The sequence below is a fragment of the Lagopus leucura genome, unplaced genomic scaffold (genome assembly GCF_019238085.1).
Source record: "Lagopus leucura isolate 7727_CA_CO unplaced genomic scaffold, USGS_WTPT01 Super-Scaffold_100024, whole genome shotgun sequence".
Classification (NCBI taxonomy): domain Eukaryota; kingdom Metazoa; phylum Chordata; class Aves; order Galliformes; family Phasianidae; genus Lagopus; species Lagopus leucura.
Window position 1 is genome coordinate 5,372,814 of NW_024962276.1, and position 18,660 is coordinate 5,391,473.

At 58.4% G+C, this 18,660-nt stretch overlaps 2 protein-coding genes and 1 long non-coding RNA gene across 3 annotated transcripts in view; 2 read left to right on the forward strand and 1 right to left on the reverse strand.

Moving 5' to 3' along the window:
• The first annotated feature begins 104 nt into the window (after positions 1-104).
• DPH1 (diphthamide biosynthesis 1) lies at positions 105-13,504 on the forward strand. The gene is made up of 12 exons (XM_042879442.1): positions 105-162; positions 1,048-1,197; positions 2,052-2,115; positions 6,980-7,101; positions 8,247-8,401; positions 8,860-8,981; positions 10,858-10,926; positions 11,500-11,656; positions 12,404-12,504; positions 12,756-12,834; positions 12,915-13,025; positions 13,197-13,504. Exons 1-12 carry the CDS (start codon positions 105-107, stop codon positions 13,281-13,283), a joined length of 1,275 nt encoding a protein of 424 aa, XP_042735376.1. The 3' UTR covers positions 13,284-13,504.
• A 149-nt stretch (positions 13,505-13,653) lies between these two features.
• Positions 13,654-14,751, forward strand: OVCA2 (OVCA2 serine hydrolase domain containing). The gene has a single exon (XM_042879443.1). The coding sequence runs from the start codon at positions 13,699-13,701 to the stop codon at positions 14,377-14,379; it is 681 nt and encodes a 226-aa protein (XP_042735377.1). The 5' UTR covers positions 13,654-13,698; the 3' UTR covers positions 14,380-14,751.
• Positions 14,752-16,059: 1,308 nt separating this feature from the next.
• Positions 16,060-18,660, reverse strand: part of LOC122184484 — a 3,666-nt gene continuing 1,065 nt past the window's right edge. Inside the window, exons 2-3 of the long non-coding RNA XR_006180566.1 lie at positions 17,294-17,563; positions 16,060-16,655 (exon numbers count right to left, since the gene is read on the reverse strand). This is a non-coding gene — a long non-coding RNA (uncharacterized LOC122184484). The remainder of the gene's footprint in view (positions 16,656-17,293; positions 17,564-18,660) is intronic.

Here is an 18,660-nt window from a genome sequence, read left to right on the forward strand (position 1 = left end):
CATCTCTCTCTCTTTCTCTCGGCCATCGATTGCTCTGGTCTGAGCGCCCCGCCCGCTCGGGGCTCGGCTGGCTCTGCCTGCCCGCCTCCACGTGGCCCAGCGCCATGGCGGCACCGCCGCGCTCCGGCGGCGCGGCCCTTCTGCCCTCCGCCAGCAGCGCAGGTGGGCACCGGCAGGAGAACCGAGCCTCGTGGGGGAGAAGCGGGGCGAGTACCGGGGGCCGCCGGGCGGGGGAAGGCGGCGGGGGCTGTGCCCGTCCCGGCTATGCCCGTCCCGGCTGTGCCGTGGGCTCGCTGGATGACGGCGTCGGGGGGCGATGATCGACGTGGCGGCGGTGAATAACGGAGCGCTGCCCCCCTTCTCCCCCGTCCTTCCCCCCCCCCCGGGTATGGGGGAGGACGCTGCTGAATGCCCTCTGGTGGGATGGGTGTCAACATCGGGGTTTGGGGTTGGTTTTTATGTCCCCTCTCCCCCCCCCAAAAAAAAGAAAGCATCGCCCCTGGGGGTGGTGGGGGCTGAGAGTGCCTCGGCCCCATCCCCACGGGTAGCATAAGGTCTGCGTGTGGCCCTATAGACATGACATCCTTGTGGCCCTATGGACACTGTTCCTATGGCCTTACAAATGCAGTGCTCTGAGGTATAATGGGCAGAAAAGGTGCTTTTTCCCCAAAAAACAGCATTATTGTCCCATGTTGGGTGAGGGAGGCTGCACTTCATCCCTGGGGAGGTGGCATGGGGTCTTTCTGTGGCTTCAGGGATTTGGTGTCCCCATGGGCTTAGGTCGCAGGATCCCCATGGCCCTAGGGGCACTGTGTCCCTGGAGCCCGAGAGTGCTGTGCCTCTTCTATGGGGACACAACTTACGCTTGTAGTGTCCCCATAGCCCTAGGATGTGATGTCTCCATGCCCTTAGGACACAGAGTCCCCGTGGCTGCTGGGTTAGAGTGCCCTATTTGATGTCTCCATGGCCTTAGAGCACAGTGTCCCTATGGCCCCAAGGACCTGATGCCCTATAGGCTTCCCCCCTTGACTCCCACTGTATCCCCAGATCGAGCCCCACGTCGCACTGCCCGCCAGGTCCCCGAGGAGCTGCTGAATAATGCAGAGCTGCGGGAGGCAGTGGGGGCTCTGCCTTCCAACTACAACTTTGAGATCCCCAAAACCATCTGGAGGATCCGGCAGGCGGGTGCCAAAAAGGGTGAGCAGTGGGGAGGGGACGTGGGAGGGCTGTGGCACTGAGGGATGTGGTCGGTGGGAGCAGTGGGGGTGGGCTGGGGTTGGAGCTGGGGTTCTGGGATGTCTTTTCCAACCTGAATGGTTCTATGGGGCTGCCAGTGCTGGGGTGTGTTCAGGATGGCAGCCAGGACCTTCCTGCTGTGTGCTTGGCCACTAGTGCGATTGGGTGGCAGTGGGTAAAGGCAGCCCCAGGTGGGGACAGTGGGACTAAGAGGCATCATCTCACTGTGAATAAATGCATGCCATACGTGGAGCTGTGCTGGCACCTCCAAAGTGGGAGAGCAGCAGCAAGGGGAAGGGCAACGAAGGACGATCAAAGGTTTGGAACAGCTCTGTACAATGGGAGATTAAATAGATTTAGTTCTTTTTGTTGGGAAAGAGACGAACGAAGAGGGGATATGACAGAGGGCTGTGGAATTATGAATGGTGCAGAGCTGAAAAGGCGATGATTATCCACTCTTTCTTGTAGCTGGAGAACCAGGGGCACACGTTTACATTATTAGGAGCAGGTTTAAAATAAACAGAAGAAAGTACCTCTTCCTGTGCAGCGCTTAATTAAAACCCAGAACTCATTACAGCGGGAAGTGGGAGAGACAAGGAGTGTCGGCGGGTTCAGAAAGGGATTAAATGCATTCGCACGGGGTGGGTGCGAGCGGCAGAGGGTGAGCCGCTCCTGGGAGATCCGTGCTGTGCTGCTGCTTTCTGAGGGCACAGTGCCCAATTTCAGTTGTGAGGAGGGATGAAGTGGTTCGGTGTGCTGTGGGGTGGGCCCCAGTTGGGAGCATCCCCCGTTAACCACAGCCTTTCTCTTCCCAGTGGCCCTGCAGATGCCGGAGGGGCTGCTCATGTTCGCCTGCACCATTGCAGATATCATTGAGCGGTAAGATCTGACCTGGTATTGGGGCTGGGGGGGCTCCCAACCTAATGCAGCACCATCTGCCCCTTGGGGATGGGGACAGCATGGTCACACCACGTCCCCAACGCCTGCGGTCCCCAGTGCTGTCACACATCCCTGCTGTCGGGGTGACAGTGCCCTTGGTGATGCATCCCCTGGAGCTGTGACCTCAGCGTCACCACCAGTGGGGTCACAGCATCTGTTAGCACGCTGTCACCTTCTGTGAGGAGACTCACAGGGAGGTGACAGCACCTGGGGGGGGGTCATGGCACATACCCCGGCTTTGTCACCTGTCCCATCTCTGCATAAGGGGTGGGAGGATGCAGGGGATGGGTGCAGAGTGCAGGTGGCTCTGCGTGGGTCTGTCCCTTTAAGCAGCGCTGCCTCCTCTCCCCGGCTTTGGCACCCAGCCGCTTTCATGTCTCTGACTTCAAAGGCAGTGGATTAAGGGGCTCTTTCATCTGAATGAAACCTTAAGCCCCGCTTCCCCGAGCTGCAGCAGCCCCACCAGCCTCGCCCTCACTGCCAGCAGTGGTGGCACCCTGACCGGGGGCACCCCAAGGTCTGTCCCTTGGTTGGGGGCACTGGGTGACATCTGTGTTCCAGCTGGGGACAGGTGCTGTGGTGTGGTGGGAATTGATGTGATCTGTGCAATGCCAATGGGGATAGAGTCAAGCTGCCATCAACCCCAGGGTGACATGTTCCACGTTCTGTAGCCAGGGCTGTGTCTGCTGGGCTGGGATGAGAGTGAGAATGTGCACATGGTGCTGGCCGGGGTCTTGTCTGCCCCACTGCAGGGAAACAGTGGGGCCAAGGGCAGGGGGCTGCTTGTTGGAGTCCCAAATGGTAAGGACAAGAGCAGGGTTGGGTTCCTGGTCCCTGTGCATCATGTTGGCTGGGAGCAGGGATGAAGATGTCACGGGAGCATCATCATGGAAAAGCGCCGGGCACTTAACACACAGCCTTTCAAATAGAGACACTGACAGCATTGACCGGTGTGAAGTCCTGTTAATTAGCACTGATAGGTTTGTCGTTATCGTGGAGTTGTGGAGGGGGGTGGGGGGTCCGCAGCCCCCGTTGAGGTGGGGGTCTCGCTACCGCCCGCAGGCTGCTGAGCTGGCGGGGCCGTGCGCTGCTGGAGCCGCATCACGACGCTCTCCAGGCAGCATCCAAATTGGCTCCGTTTCTGGTGGCTGATGTAATTCGGTGGAAGGGAGCTCGTGCCGGTGAGGGGGTGGCAGCGTGGGGGAAAGCCTGGACAACAGCTCGGGATCGGGGGGCAGCCCTCAGCCCACCAGCTCCATGTGTTGGGAGGGGGGGGTGTTGGGAGCAGACCCCCCCCTACCCCCCCTCCTTCCCCGTGCATGGCAGGCGGCTCAGCTGGGCTCTTGATTCCTTGTTAATAAAATCAGCTGTCAGGCTGCGCAGCTGCTAATCCCCCCTGTCTCCTGCTAATAGGGGAGGTGATGGAGTCGGGGACGTGCTGGTGGCACCGCTCTGCCCCTTCCCTGCCCTGCAGCCGGTGGCCACAGTAGCAAAGGGGGAGAGCCCCCCGGTGCCATGCGCTGTCCCCTCCTGGTGGATGGCACTGTGGGGACACCACATCCCTTGGCCAAACTGCTGTGGTGTCAACCCTAAAGGACCCTTCTTGGGGTGCAGGATTCAGCCACCGCTGCCCTCCCTGTTCCCTTCGTCCTTCGAGCGCGTGGTGCTGCACAGGGGGGATTTAATCACCTTCATTAAGCACACAACAGCATCATTAGGGAGAATGAAGTTCTCACTTCAGTGGAGATGGTGAACAGCTTGGTTGGGCGGTGATGGCGTGGGGTGAATGGGGCAAAGGGCTGCTACCTCCTGAGGTCAGAACGTGCCAATGCCATCCTGCTGCGGCGTCTGCGTCCTTATGTCTGTGTCCTAGGTCCTATGTCCTATGTCCTTGTGTCCCTACAGAGACTGGGGAGCTGGCAACCCTATGGCCAGTCCTTGGTGGAAGCTGTTGCCAAAGGGATGGGCACCAGATAGGCATGGGACAGCCATGGTGGCTTGGTCACTGCTGTTCTTTGCTCCATAGCTTCATCTTTTGGGGGGGTTTCCAGCTTCAAGGCACAAAGCACAGCAAAGCACAGAGCTGGGATGCATCAAAGGCCAACAATGGGGTCACAGCGCTCTGCATCCTCACGTTGGATGGGAACCCCATCCCTGTTGCCATCTCCCCATCCTGACCCACTTGCAGGTGCTCTGCGGGTCCCCATGCTGCACGGCAGGCAATAATTGCCCAGCTGCAGCGATGCTCTTCCAGAGCCGCTTGCAGTAAAATTGCAAACTCATTATTTTAATTATGTGCAGCTTTCCTGTGCTAATGAAGTTGGGAACCTGGTAATGGGGCTCGGCGACGGGCTTCTCTGCTAATTAATCGCATTGTTCTACGCTGGGGCTGTGCTCAATGCTTTTAGGGGGGTGGAAGGTTGGGGTCGAGCAAAGAGTTCCATGTACCCATCCCAAAGGGACTTGGGCACCCATGGTGCTGTTGGGATCAGGGGCTCCCCTCCAAACCTTCTCAGGGATTGGGGCTGGGAAGTTTTGTTTGCAAAAGTCAAGCAGGAGCAAAACCAGGTGTGAGGGGGGGGGTGTTGGCAAAGGGATGGGGTCCCCGTGTTTGTCACTGGGTTGTGTCACCTCTGCGCCGTGCTGTGGCAGAGCAGTGCAGGGGGTCCCAGCCCTCTGCCGGTGCTGAGCGTGGCACTTTATAAATGGCATTTTGGGAGCCATCTGTTTAAAGGAGGAGATAATGAATTAGGGGAGATGAGGAAAACACTAAGGCCGGGCTGTTTTTCAGAATGAATGGGGTTTGCGGGACGGAAAAGATGAATAACCTCCCCTTGTCTTCAATATTCATGAGCTCCCAGAGGGAGAGAACGGCTCGCAGCCCCGTGGGGACAGCCTTGTCACCACAGCCTGAAGTGCCACCGGACCACCGGGCAGGGGGGACATGGAGCATGGCGAGGACTGTGTCCCATTGCAGTGCAGCGTCCCGTGTCGCGGGCAGGTGGATGCTAATTGACATTGCCTTCCTCTGTAGTTTGATGAAAGGCTCCGGTGACACCGAACTGATTAAAACATCAAGGGGAGGCCCCCGTGCTCTGCTTTGATTTGTCTCAGGAGATTATGGCTGCTCCATCATAGCCCATCCGGTGTGGGTGACCCCGGCATGTGCTGTCCCCACGTCACCACGGGGAGCCTGCCGCCATCGTCCTACGGTGTCCTTGGTCTGTCCCATGTCCCCTGTCCAGTCCAGGAGTATGGTATGAGGTCAGGCAGCTCAGCCCCATCCCCGTATGGCTGTGTGCCATGGGTGGGAGCACAGTGCCCCTCTGCCGTCCCCTCCCTCCACCGTTGCTATTTCACTTTCTTGCTCTTCACCCCCAGGGACTTTCTCTGGGGTTTGGGCCAATTTGCATACATTTTAATCTATAAAAAATTAAGCGGCGCTGGCTGCTGCTCTGAGTCAGACCTCCCCGTCCTGAATCTTAAGGAGCTGAATAATTTTCCACTTTTGCTGAGATGTGTGGAGTCTGATTCACGTTCATCTCATCACCTCTCATTAGAGAAGGGGGCTGAGGGGAACCGGGGGGTGGGGAAAGAGCCTTCTGGATCGTTCAGCAGCCCTATGGCACTGCCATATGGGCAGTGGGGTGGCCGTGTGCCCATCCATGCCATCGGGACTGCAGCTCTGGGTGCTGACACCCATCCTCCAGCTGTCCCCAACGCATCCCCTGCCCATGGGATGTCTGCTTTGGGCAGGACACGAAGATGATGGTGGCTTTGTCCCCGCACTGGGGACACTGTGTGCCCTGTCCCCTTCTCCGAGCTCTGCCGCTGGGTCGGAGCTGTTAATATTCTGCACGCTCCGCCATTCCTCCACCTTCTGCCATCTGCCCAGATCTGCCCACCACTTCTATTCTTGCCGCCGACGTAACGCTCCCTGCACGGCACTCAGGGAGGGGGACCCTGGCCCTCAGCCAGCGCCAGCAGGGGGTGACGCCTCTGCTGTCCCCAAACCCTGCCTTGGTGTCACTGGGACCTCACCGGCACGCAGACCCCGATGGCACCGCAGCCACCGTCCTGTCAGAAGGGTCTTCCAACCCAGCCTGTGGCACAACCTTGGTGTAAATGAGGAGTCAGCATCTGGTTGAAGCAGCCCTCCAGGCATGGGGCTTTGTCACTGCGATACCCGCTTTCCTAATTAAAACACCACGGGAACGTGGCCAAGCTAATAATCCCCCGAAATGGTGCAATAAACCACCGGTGAAGGTGGCACGCTTAAATCACACGACGGGGCTTTATCTCCCAATGGCAGCACCAGGTATGGGTTCCAGGGGACAGTGCCACTTTGTGCTGTCCCTGTCCAAGTGCCAGCCAGGCGTGGGCTGGAGGGCAGCAGCAGTGCCCAGGGTGTGTGGGGGCACGGCCTCTGCTATGGGGTTGGCACAGTTGGGGTTGGCTGTGATCCCCGGCACGGTGGCCGTGCGCTGGGTCTCTCTGTGCTGCTGCATTAGGAAGCTGGCAGCGTATTATTTGATGAGCGGATAATCCGCTGAATTGCAAACAGCTTTACCCAATTGAAGAGGCGGATTAGCGCTCTCCACTTTAATCATGTTGACATCTCGGAGAGTGGCCAGTGCTCGTCCTCCCCGCTGCGTGCTGAGGGGTCCCCCGTTCGCACTGCGTCACGTGCTGGCAGGGACACAGCGGGGCTGGGGACACCGGCAGAGGGCAGGGAGGACGTGTGCCATGACGCTGCCATCCTGATGCCACCCCGATGCCGCCTGCACTGCTGTCCCTCCTGCAGGTTTACAGATGCTGAGGCGGTGGTGATGGGCGATGTGACGTACGGCGCGTGCTGCGTGGATGACTACACGGCGCGGGCTCTGGGTGCTGACTTCTTGGTGCACTATGGACACAGCTGCCTGAGTAGGTGACATTGGGTTCTGGGGTGTGCGGTGGCACTGGGGGCTGCCAGTACTGTGCCCGTGCTCAGTGCCAGCATGGGGCTGTGGCACCGAGTGCTGTAAGCCCTCTCCAAAGGCAGAGCTGGGTAGGGCCGGGCTGATTGGGTTGCTGTCTTTGGGTAGGATTTGGGGAGCAGCAGTGCATGCGGAGCGCGTCCCTATCGCAGCGCTGCAGTGCCTGCTTGGCCGTGGCATCGCCCAAATCACAGCCCTGAGCCTGACATCAGCAGAGCACACAGCCTCTGTGCCTGGGAGCTACTGGTGGGGATGGGGACAATAGGGACGGTGGGGACAATGGGGACAGTGGCTTTGAGCTGGCTGGAAGGGGAAGGGAGGAGGAGGCTGTGTGCTCCCCAGGCGGACGGTACTCTGGATCCGGTTGCCATGGAAACTGCGCTGCTGTCCCAGATGCTGCTAACTTTGAAGTCCACCCAGGATGGAATCAGCCCAAAAATAACAATAAGACACTCTGGGTTTTAAGGTGGATCGGTGGAATTGCTGTTCTGGGCAGCAACCTCGGTCTTCCCAGCATTCTGCAGCTTCTCTGAGCCTGGGCAGAGGCTCTGAGGATGCTTATGGGGTTTGTAGTATCGCTCCAGGCTCCCTATGAAATACTGACCTCGTGTTTGAGATCTGTAACTCAAAACCACATTATGAATTTAGCACCCCGAGGGGCATCTATTGGGCTGCCCACCCTGACACCAGCTCAGTGCAGCTATCCTTGTGGGATCCCATGGTATTTTAGGGGGTGCCACCCCAGAGCCACCATCCCCATCCCTCCGGCCCTGCAGGAGGGAGTAATTTGCACTTAATTGTGCTCAGGCAAAGCGCACCAAAATGGGAAGTGAATGCGGAGCTGCGGATCGATGTGGACTCTGTGTACTTTAATTATTCACTTAATCGTGGTGACACAGGCTTCTTAGCACCGGGGGTAATTAGATTTGTGTTCATTGATCCCCCCCGGGCTGCCGTTATCCAGAGAGAAATGAATGGGTGCTCCATCTGCACCCCCTGCCTGGAGTGAACAGGCCCCCATCTGCCATACACCAGGCTATGGGACATAAGGAGAGCCCCCCAGAATCATCCTCACACTCCTTCTCTTGGCAGTCCCCATCGATGCCACGCGTGGTCTGAAGATGCTCTACGTCTTTGTGGACATCAAGATTGACACATCCCATTTCCTGGACACCATCCGCTTCAACTTCGCCGCAGGCTCTTCCCTGGCCCTGGTCAGCACCATCCAGTTTGTGGCTGCAGTGCAGGTGAGCAGCCACGATCGCGTTGATGGAGAGCTTTGTGATAACTCTGATCAATGTTTCACAGCAGCACCGCTCCCCAGCTCCCCTGGGAGCTGCTCTGTAAATGTCAGGGCAGGCAGAGGAGCATGTGGTATTTCGGTGCAGTGCTGGGGGAAGCTCCAGCAGCTCTGTCTGTCTGTCTGTCTGCTCCTGAGCGGAGATGAATGAGCCTCTTGAGCCACGTCTATCCAAACATGAGGCTGTTGGAGCGTTAAGCATTTTCCCTTCTCTTCTAATTGATATGTTGTTCTAGTGTGGCAGAGCATCTCCGTTCCACAGGGCCATTACCTTGTGAACTGAGGCACCCTGTGGCTCTCCAGATTGAGGTGCCCCGAGGGTCCCCAGCACTGTGATTATCACCAGCCTTGGCCGGGTGTGGGCTCTGTATCTTGGCTCTCTGGCTGAACCCCATGTCTCTGCAGGCGGCCTCAAAGGAGCTGCAGTCGCAGTACAAGGTGTGTGTGCCCCAGTGTAAGCCTCTGTCCCCTGGTGAGATACTGGGCTGCACATCGCCCCGGCTCGCACGGGACACTGATGCCATTGTGTAAGTACCTGCTGTCCCCAAGGACCCTGCAGCTCAAGGCAGGGCATAGAGCCAGGCTGGAGCCGTGCTCCATATCCAACCCCATCCCCATCCTCAAATCTGCCTCTATCCTCAAACCCATCCGCAATCATGTCTCTGTTCTCAATTCCATTATCATCCCCACTACATCTGCAGCCCTCTTCCCATTTCCAATCTTGTCCCCAACCCCATCCCCATTCTGTTCCCAAACCCATCTCATCCCAATGCCATTCTCATCCCTAGAGCCATCCCCATCCCTACCCTATCCCAAATCCTTTCCAATCCTGACCCCATCCTCAACCCCACCCCTATGCCCTCCCCAAATCCGTGGGTACATTTTCCTGGTGCCAGGATTGCCCATCCCTCCCCTGCCCTGCCTGGGGTGTACGTGGGCTGGGCTGGGTCCCTCCGGCTCCTAAAGCTGCTCTGATTGGCGTCTGCTCGTAGCACAGAGGAAATAATTGAGTCGTATATCAGAATAGATAATAGATGGAAGGGCGGGTGGATAATTGGAAAAGACAAATGGCCGGGGCCCAACATCACAGCAACATTAATTTTATTTAAGGACAGCAAATTAGAGGGAGCACTTCGCTTCCTATCACCTAATTATTTTAGGTAATGGAAATGCTTAATGTACTGTGAATACAGTGCGCTGCAGAATAAATAAATACGAGGACCCCACCCTTGGGGGTGTTAAACCCCATCTCAGCCACCCGGGGTGAGGCAGAGCATCGCCCTCGTGTTCCCAGCCATGGGGCAGCCTTGTGGGACAGGGCTGTGACTTTGCCCTGCACCTGGACCTGGGGGCAAGGCACTGTGTTTCTGCTGTCCCCAAAGCCACCACGCTGACATGAGCACACCCATCCTGCTGCCATTGGAACCATAGCATGGTACCTGCAATCCTCCGAGGTGCCCACACCCAACATACCTGCATCCTCCCTGCGTTGTTATTTTCTTATTTAGCCTGTCTCTGGGGCTAACTTTTGCCGACAAATTAGCTTTGATCTTCCAAAATGTCATTCTCCAATTAAGGGCAAAAATCTAGTCAAGTTTTACGTCTGAATTCATTTTCCGAGCCCTCACTCCATTAGGGCAGCTGAATGAAAGGCTTTGAAATGTAATTGCTGACTTGAAATCCGATTAGAAATGGAAGCAGCAACGTCTATAACCAGCCGTAGAGATGGAGCGCTGGCCCTGCTGCTTCATGTCCATTTTTGCTCCGAAAGTGGCTGTCCGTCCATCCATCTGTCCATCCATCCGTCCGTCCATCCATCCCTCCATCCCTCCATCCGTCCGTCCATCCATCCCTCCATCCCTCCATCCCTCCATCCATCCATCCATCCCTCCATCCATCCATCCATCCGTCTGTCCGTCTGTCTTTCTCTTCATACTGTCCATCTCTCCATCCATCTGTCCATCTGACCATCTCTCCATCCATCCATCTGTCCATTTGTCCATCCGTCCATCTACGTATCCATCCGTCAGTCCATCCATCCAGCCAGCCATTTGTCCATCCATCAGTCTGTCTGCCCATTTGTCCATCTGTCTGTCCATTTGTCCATGTCTCCATCCATGTGTCTGTCCATCCAACCATCCTCCTGTCCATGCATCCACATGTCTGTCCATCCATCCATTTGCCCATCTGTCCATTCGTCCATCTATCTATTAATCCAGCCATTTGTCCATCCATCCATCCGTCTGTCCATCCATCTGTCCATTCATCTGTCCATCCGTCCATTTGTCTATCTGTCCATCCATGTCTGTTCGTCCGTCCATCCACCCACCCCTCCACACCCTGCATGCTGAGGAAGGAGCACACGACTCCACCACCTCCCATTCCTCTCCCTCTCTCCCGCAGCTATTTGGGGGACGGCCGCTTCCACCTGGAGTCCATCATGATCTCCAACCCAGGGATACCCGCCTACAGGTAGGACCAACTCCTCCCCCATCCCAGCAGGGCAGAGGGAGCCACGCTCCATGCGATGAACACCAGCCATTTACTCTGGCTGAATATAAACATTTTGACAAGTACCTGTGAAAGCTCTTTGAGGTGCAGCCATTAAACTCCCCGGCTGCTGCAGGCAGAGGCCATAAAGCGCGATGATGAGGCTGCTGAAAGCAGATGAAATATCAAGAGCGAAAGGCAGGGCCCATTTGGTGAAATCTGAATTTCTTAGTAGGTCGTTTGTTACGAACGGGAGGCGCGCGTCAGCTTTATGGCGCTGGGGAAGCTGCCGAAACCCGAGTGGGATTTGATTAAAATTCTCCTCGTCAAACAAAGCAACAAATCAAAGATTCCTTTATAATTGATGAGCCGGGACTGGGAGGGGCTGAGTGTGGGGGGCTGCGATGGGAGCGCAGTCCTGGCCCCGTTGCCCTCCTGATGAACCAACTGGGCCCTGTGAGCTAATTAGTGCAAATGAAGGAGGGCACGGAGCAGTTTGGGGGCCATCTGTGGGGCTGGGGGCTGCTTGTGGCTGAGTTTGGGTCTGCTCCACAGGTATGATCCCTACAGCAAGGTCTTCTCGCAGGAGCATTATGCCCATGACCGCATGCGTGAAGCCCGGCAGGCCGCCATCCGCTCCGCCGCCCGCGCCCAGTGCTGGGGGCTGCTGCTGGGCACCCTGGGGCGACAGGGATCCCCTGCCATCCTACAGGTACTGCTGGGTCCCCTCACCTTGGGGACATGGCTGGGAAAGGGGCAAGGACAGCGCCTGCCCTCTCTTGCTGCCATCGATCCGCCCCAAGCCGTGCAGGCAGGGCAATTAGCAGCAGATGAGGGAGGTTGGCCAAGGGCTCATTAAACACTGGCCAGCCGTGGAGACCCCCCTGGATGAGCAGCTCAGCAATTAATTCGCTGGTTTGGTTTTAATTGGATGAACTCCTGCTTGGGTTCGCTGTCTCTGCGGGCAAGGGGAGCAGAGCCAAGGTGCTGCCGTTGATGTTGGGGGGGGATTTGGGGGACCAGCAGTGAGATGTGGGGCAGAGATCCTGAGAGTGATTTTGGGGGGCGGCTCAGGGAGGTGACGGGCGCAGTAGGGCACAGGAAACAGTTGGTGGCTCTGAGGTCATGGCCACACTGCTCACGTCCTCCCACAGCCTTCAGCCCTGCAGCAGGCAGGCGTCCCAAGGCTGGCAGCCGCTAACGAGAACAGATTGTTGTCATTGAGCAGTAATTACTTCATTAGGCTGAGGCACGCGCTAGGGGAAGCGGCATGCGAGCTGAAGCTGCGGCCCTGTCACCGTGTGTGCCCCCTGGATGTGGCAGGGACACAGAGCTGTGTTCCCAAGAGGCCTGAGGGCTGAGCTTTGGGTTCTGTATGGCCTTCTGGATGGAAAGTGCTGTGTGGGTTAGCATGAGGCTGGCCAGCCCCTGAACCACGGTGCTGTTTTTCTCCCCACAGCACCTGGAGTCACGGCTGCGTGCCCTGGGCCGGCCCTTCGTGCGGGTGCTGCTGTCTGAGATCTTCCCCAGCAAACTGCAGCTCTTCGACAGCGTGGATGCGTGAGTGCTCCCGGCCCCATGCCTGTGGGGAGCCCCAGAGTCGTGCTGGGAACGTGGTGCTGGGCCTGATGTAGTTCTGGGCTGTTGTCATGGAGAGTTCCTCCGTGGTGCCCCTAAATCCAAGTGATGTTTCTTCGTCCTGGGATGCAGCATGGTGAAGAGGAGCAGCTCCTCATGGCGGTGTCCAGAGCCATCCTGAGGTTCCTCACATGGGGCTGTGGGGGGCTTTATTGCTGCCATTCTCCTCACAGGTGGGTGCAGATCGCCTGTCCACGGCTCTCCATCGACTGGGGGGAGGCCTTCGGCAAACCACTGCTGACACCCTATGAGGTGAGCAGCCCCCGGTGCATTTCAGGAGGACCCCTCCCAGCACTGCAAGTGGCACTCAGCCCCTTATCCCTTCCTCGCAGGCAGCGGTGGCTCTTGGGGACATCGAGTGGCAACAGCCGTACCCCATGGACTTCTATGCCAGTCAATCCCTGGGACCGTGGACGGCCAATCGCTCAGCACAGCCAGCCCAGGTGGGCGCTGGGGGGTGGGAGTCCCTACTGTATCCCTTGGTGCTCGGTGCCGTGTGTCACAAGCGCCACCCAGTGGCTTGCTCCCTGGAGAGCAGGGCTGGTGCCCACGCGGCGCCTTCCGTCGGGGCACAGGTGGCCCCTTCTCTGCTTACCCCATGTCTGTCCCCACAGGAGAAGCCACTCACAACCCCCAGCCTGAAGAATGGCACTGAGGGCTCCCGCAGTGCTCACCCGCCTGAGGACACGGCCACCTCCTGAACAGGGTCCCGGTGGCCCCGCTGCCACCTGTGGGGACTTGGCGTGGGTTCAGCCGCCCCAGGGTGAGCATCATCGGGGCCACACGGATTTGGGGCATCCCTGGTACCAGCACCAGGATGGAAAGGGGTGGAACTGAGGACGGCCCGTATGGCCTCGTTGGCTGCTGGAAGCGGGTCGCGCAGCCCCTCCCGCTCCGCATCCCCCCTCACTGCACGGCGCCGGTTCCACTGGCACCCCGTCGGGGCCGCCCCCTCCACGTCCCCGCCCCGCGACCTCCCGCCGCAAGGGGGCGCGCCGGCGGACGGTCCTCCCCGAGCCTTTCCTTGCGTGCGGCGATAGCCAATTAGCGCGTAGCTTTCCGGCGGGAAGAGGGGGCGGCCGGAAGTGCCACTCACTTCCGGCTGTGGCGGGCACCATGTCGGAGGGGCGGCCGCTGCGGTTGTTGGCGCTGCACGGCTACCGGCAGAGCGAGCGCCGCTTCCGACAGCGCACCGGCGCGCTGCGCAAGGCTCTGCGAGGCCGTGCTGAGCTCGTAGCCCTCGATGCTCCGCACCTCGTGCCCGGCAGTGAGGATGAAATAAGCGACGACCCCCCACGTGGGTGGTGGTTTTCCAGGCCGGGAGCTTTTGAGGCCTCGGAGGCAGCGGATCAGCCGGTAGGGCTGGAGGAATCGCTGGAGGCCGTGGCGAGAGCGCTGGAGGAGCGCGGGCCTTTCGACGGGCTGCTGGGCTTCAGCCAGGGTGCGGCGCTGGCCGCTATGGTGTGCGCCCTGCGGGCCCGCGGGGATCCGCGCTTTCCCGTCGCCTTCGCCATCCTGGTGGCCGCCTTCGCCAGCCGCGCGCCGGCCCACGAGCACTTCTACCGGGAGCCCATCGCCCTGCCCTCGCTGCACGTCGTGGGCGATGCTGACGCTGTCATCGCCGCGCACCTCAGCACTGAGCTGGCGCGGTGCTTCGTGGAGCCCGTCGTCGTCACGCACCCCGGCGGGCACTTCGTCCCCGTGGCTGCGGCACAAAAGGAGGCCTACCTGCGCTTCTTGGAACGTTTCTGCCCTGGGCAGGGCCGGGCTGAGCAGCCAGGGGCCGGAGCAGTGTGATAGTGGTGTCTGTAATTTGTGGTGTGCTGCTTGGTGGGGCATCTTGGAGCAGAGCTTGCTGTTTCTGTGCTCTTTGGAGGGGTTGTCACGATCTCTGTGCTCTTTTGTTATATTAACACAGTGAAACTCTTCTGTATCTCTTCTTTGCAACTTTATTATATATGTGACATTGGATTGCAGACAAGAGAGTGATGCAGCTGTGCCTGATGGACTTCCAGAGTCCCTTCAAAAGTACGATCTCACTCAGAGGAAGCAGCTGCAGAGCACACAGTACTTGCAGCTCTTATATCCAAAAAGGTTTGTGTTTTTAGTATCCCGTACTAAATAAATGAAGCCAGCCTTTCAGTGGGCCTGGGCCTAGAGAAGACATTTCCTGGCAGTGTCAGGGTTGGTGTTTGCCTCATGCATTAGATTTCTCTGCTGGTTCAGCTTGTGTGAATTGAGAGATCTGTTGTATCTTCTGCTGTGCAAAGAGCCTTCACAAACGAGAAAAACTCAACCATTGCTGGGTTTTTGTCTGATATTTTCCAAATGCATACAGAAATCTGCGATGCTGGTGGTGTTGCTTTGATGGTAGGCATCCTGCTTGGCTGCCACGTGGCTTCAGTGCTGGGGTATACTGCTGGCCTCGGGTCTGTACCCAGAGGAACTTCAGCTCACAGCATGGTCTCCAATGCCCTTTTTCTTCAGTGATGAAGTGCATTGTAGATGCTAAACGTGGTAGTTTGCTTGTGTTGCCAGGTGGGGCTGTTCTCCTATATTGCTGCACTGAGGTCTCACAGGTGGGGCTGAGCAGAGGATGGTGCTGGGCAATCCTCTGGTGGGTCACAAGCACCAGGAGGAGAGAACAGTGCTGTGGTACAGGGTGGGAAGGTGTCACCTGAGTCTGTGGGCTCCTCATGCTTCCCCAGGCTGAGGCTCTGAGCCTCAGGCAACCACGGGGAGTGGATCAGTAGACGGAAGCACTTTCAGCATTCACTGAGCCGTGAACACGCCTGGGAACCGCCGCAGGTCAAAACTAACCGAGCAGCTTTAATTCGTGTGAGTTTTGCTCTCTGGTTTCTTGCTGGTTCTGTGGCAGCAGCATGATGGAGGCAGCAGTGAGAGCATGAGGCTGCTTTCCCCTGCAGGTCAGATTTGCACTGATGTTGCTCTTGGGTAACTGAAGGGTGTGGAGGCTCTGGGGGCTCTGGCATCACAGTGCTGCTTGGCCGCTTCCTGGGCTGATGCAGAGCTGTGGGGTGTCTGTCTGTCACCCCTTGGTCTCTGCATTGAGGATGCTGGGGGTCGGTTTGGGGAGCAAAAACGCAGCTTTTGGCCCGCAGGGAGGTGGGAGAAGGAGCACGCGGGGAGACGCAGAGATGCTGCTGTGCATCTACACACCTGTTGCCCTGCCAAGCAGCAGGCGGTGGGTGAACGCAGCCAAAACAGCGAGGCTGAACCTCGTGATGACAAAGCAGCAGGGCCTTTGTCTCGCTGCTTTCCCACCTGAGCTTCCAGGCGCTGTGAAAAGACAGCAGCAGGCAGCTCGGCCGGCCCGCCGTTAGCCGTTTCATTATTGCCGAGCTTGCGCTTCGCCGGCGCAGCCCATCACCGCGGGACGGCGCGGATGAGGCACTGCAGTGATGTCTGCTCGCCGCGGTCCAGCCTGCACTGCGGTCCCGCAGCCGCTTCCCCCGCCCCCGTGTCCCGCAGCAGCACCGGCCGGAGGCACCGCAGCCGTTCGCTGGCGTTGGAAACAGGGATGGACCTGTGTGTGCGTGGTGAGTGAGCAGAATGGCCCTGCTGCTTCCCATGCGGCTCTTCTGGGGAGAATGGAGGGGGGGGGAAGGGGGGGTTGATGAGTGGGTGGGCTTGAATTCTGGGGGCTTTTTGATACTCCAGCACCTGCATCTCATTCTCAGGGGGTTCAATAAAAAAAATTAAAAAAAGCCAGGTGTCTTCTCCCTGAGCTGAAAGCAAATAATAAAAACAAATCAAGCCGACCCTTCATCTGCATGAGGTGTCAGCAGGGCGGGAGGAAGGTGGTTTTTGCACCTGCTGTGATGGGAGGAGGGAAGTGACTCCTGCAGACATCACCTGCTGGTCGGAGGAGGGGGCCGTGCCCTGGGAATCCTGCCCACCACAGCCCCTCTGAGCATGGCTGTGTCTGCCCCATGCCACGCAGCACCACTTGCACCTCTGCTTGCCTTCTGCCACCTCGGCAGCAGCTCAGCCCCGTGCCACATACCTTTTGCTGGTCCAGGTCTAGTTCCTATGATCTACCTTCTTGTGAGCTGCGTGGGGAAGAAAACAGGAGGGATGTGAGCCTGAAAGAGGCTGGCAAATGTCTTTCCTACCCGAGAACATTATTCGTGGGGGTTTTGCTTTCCCCCCGTGTTGCCTTTACCCAGTGGCGATGGGAGCCTGTGACAGGGATGCACTTCACCCTTCTGCTGCCTATTTCTGCCCCCCAAAACAGCTTTCAAAGCTCTCTGCATCCCCCCCAATGTGTCCACAGCAGTGCCAGCCCCCAGAGCAGCTGCACCCCTGCTTGCTGCCATTCCTGCCGCAAGCTCTGAGGCAACCAGCAGCACTGGAGATGCTGTGAGCATCCCAAGCATCCACCCACTGGCAAACACCCACCGCCTGCTCCCTGCATCCCTTCCCCAGTGCTGCTGCTGACTCAGGCCCTCCCCCGCTCCCTCCCTGCTCTCACTGCCCATGCAGGGCTGGCAGACACAAACAGGGGCTCCCGTGGGTTGCGCTGACAGCGGGTCTCACCGTCCTTCCAGCCTTACTCATCTCACTCTTCCTCCCCTACAGCCAGCAGTGTGCAGGGCCCGATGCAGACTGCTGGGGAGGGGATGCTCCTGAAAGGTGATGCGTTTCATGGATGCTTACACAATGCATCTTCCTTGGGCCTGGCTCTTACCTGCAGTGTGCTGGGATTTGGGCACGAGAGAACTGCTGGACACATCCAGGGGTGTCCCTGGGCCCCGCTGCCCAGTTGGGACCAAGCTGGTGGGAAGAGTCCCCCCCTTCTCTGCCTCATCCGCAGAAGCTTCCAGTTGTGGCTGAGTCACTCCTGCTGTAACTCCTTTTCTCCTTGTTTTCGATGGAAGTTTTCCATGGAAACCCACGCTGGGCCGGGCCACAGGCTGGGATAAACACGCCTGAATCACAAAGATGGTTTCGCCAAAAGCTGTCAGATGGTAACAATAGCAGACGGTGAGGGGCATCCAGGGGCCGTGCTGCCTTTTGGGGGGCAGCAGCACCCCTTCTCCCCCCTGTGCCCCCCTCCCAGCCCTGTGGGCACGTGCTGCCCACACCAGCTCCATGGCACAAGGTCCCTGTGGCACAGCTGTAAGGCTTTGGGCAGAAGCTGGGCTTTGGGGCCACGTGTTCTGCATGGGGAAATCCCACCTGGAGAGAGCAGGATGGAGGCATCCAAATCCTCCACCGTTGGACTTGGCAGGGGTAGGGCTCCCCAGGATGAGCCTTACCCCATCCTGGCAGCAGGAGGGCTGGGATCACGTGTTGCTTCTCATCCAGCAACCCAACCTAGGGCAGTGTTTGTGCAGCACCCATTCACCCACAAGCTCTGTCCCCTTGTCACCAAGGAGCATGGGAGCAGGGAGGCTTCTGTCCCTTGATGGGATAGAGCCCTGGCCCTGGGCTCGGTTCCATGGAAGCCAGGCTCCTTGGAAGCCAGTGTCAGAAATCTGAGATATTTTTAAGTTTTTTGGAAGAAAAACTAATTCCAATGTGTGAGCAAAAGTTGGCCTTCAAAACAACAACAGCGCCGCTTTGAGTCTCTGAGGAGATGCAGGCTGGGGGCCGTCCCTGTCCCAGGGGTGCTCCCATCACCTGGGGATGCATTTTGGGCATCATCCCATGGCCATAAGAGACCCCCTGCCACAGGACCCCGGGTTTTTCTGGGGGGCAAAGGGTGTTTTTGGAGATGAGTAGCACCTCAGGGTGTCCCTCCCTGCACTGCAGTCCAGCTGTGGCTGCCACAGTTGTAGGTTCTCCCCACTGATGGGGCCGCCCCAAATCCCACCCAGGCACGAACAGAACTGCTGGGGATGGGGCACAAAGTGCCCACGGGTGTTCCCTATGGGCTGCTCTGGCCTCAGGTGGGGGAACAGAGCAGAGCCCTCATGCAGGGGTCCACCAGGCTGCAGCAGCCCTGTCCCCATCCTGCCCCCTTGCCGCTGTCACCCCCCAACCCCTCTGTCCCCAGCACCCACCTGCATGAGTTCAGCACCTCCCATCCCTCAGGGCTTCCTGCGGGTTCTC

Bases quoted from the DNA above. Each gene is read 5' to 3' on its own strand.
- DPH1 (XM_042879442.1), top strand. From the start codon at position 105: ATGGCGGCACCGCCGCGCTCCGGCGGCGCGGCCCTTCTGCCCTCCGCC. The intron at 8,982-10,857 runs GTAAGTACCTGC...TCTCTCCCGCAG, and splicing joins CGGGACACTGATGCCATTGT to CTATTTGGGGGACGGCCGCT. The intron at 13,026-13,196 runs GTGGGCGCTGGG...CTGTCCCCACAG, and splicing joins GCTCAGCACAGCCAGCCCAG to GAGAAGCCACTCACAACCCC.
- OVCA2 (XM_042879443.1), top strand. From the start codon at position 13,699: ATGTCGGAGGGGCGGCCGCTGCGGTTGTTGGCGCTGCACGGCTACCGG.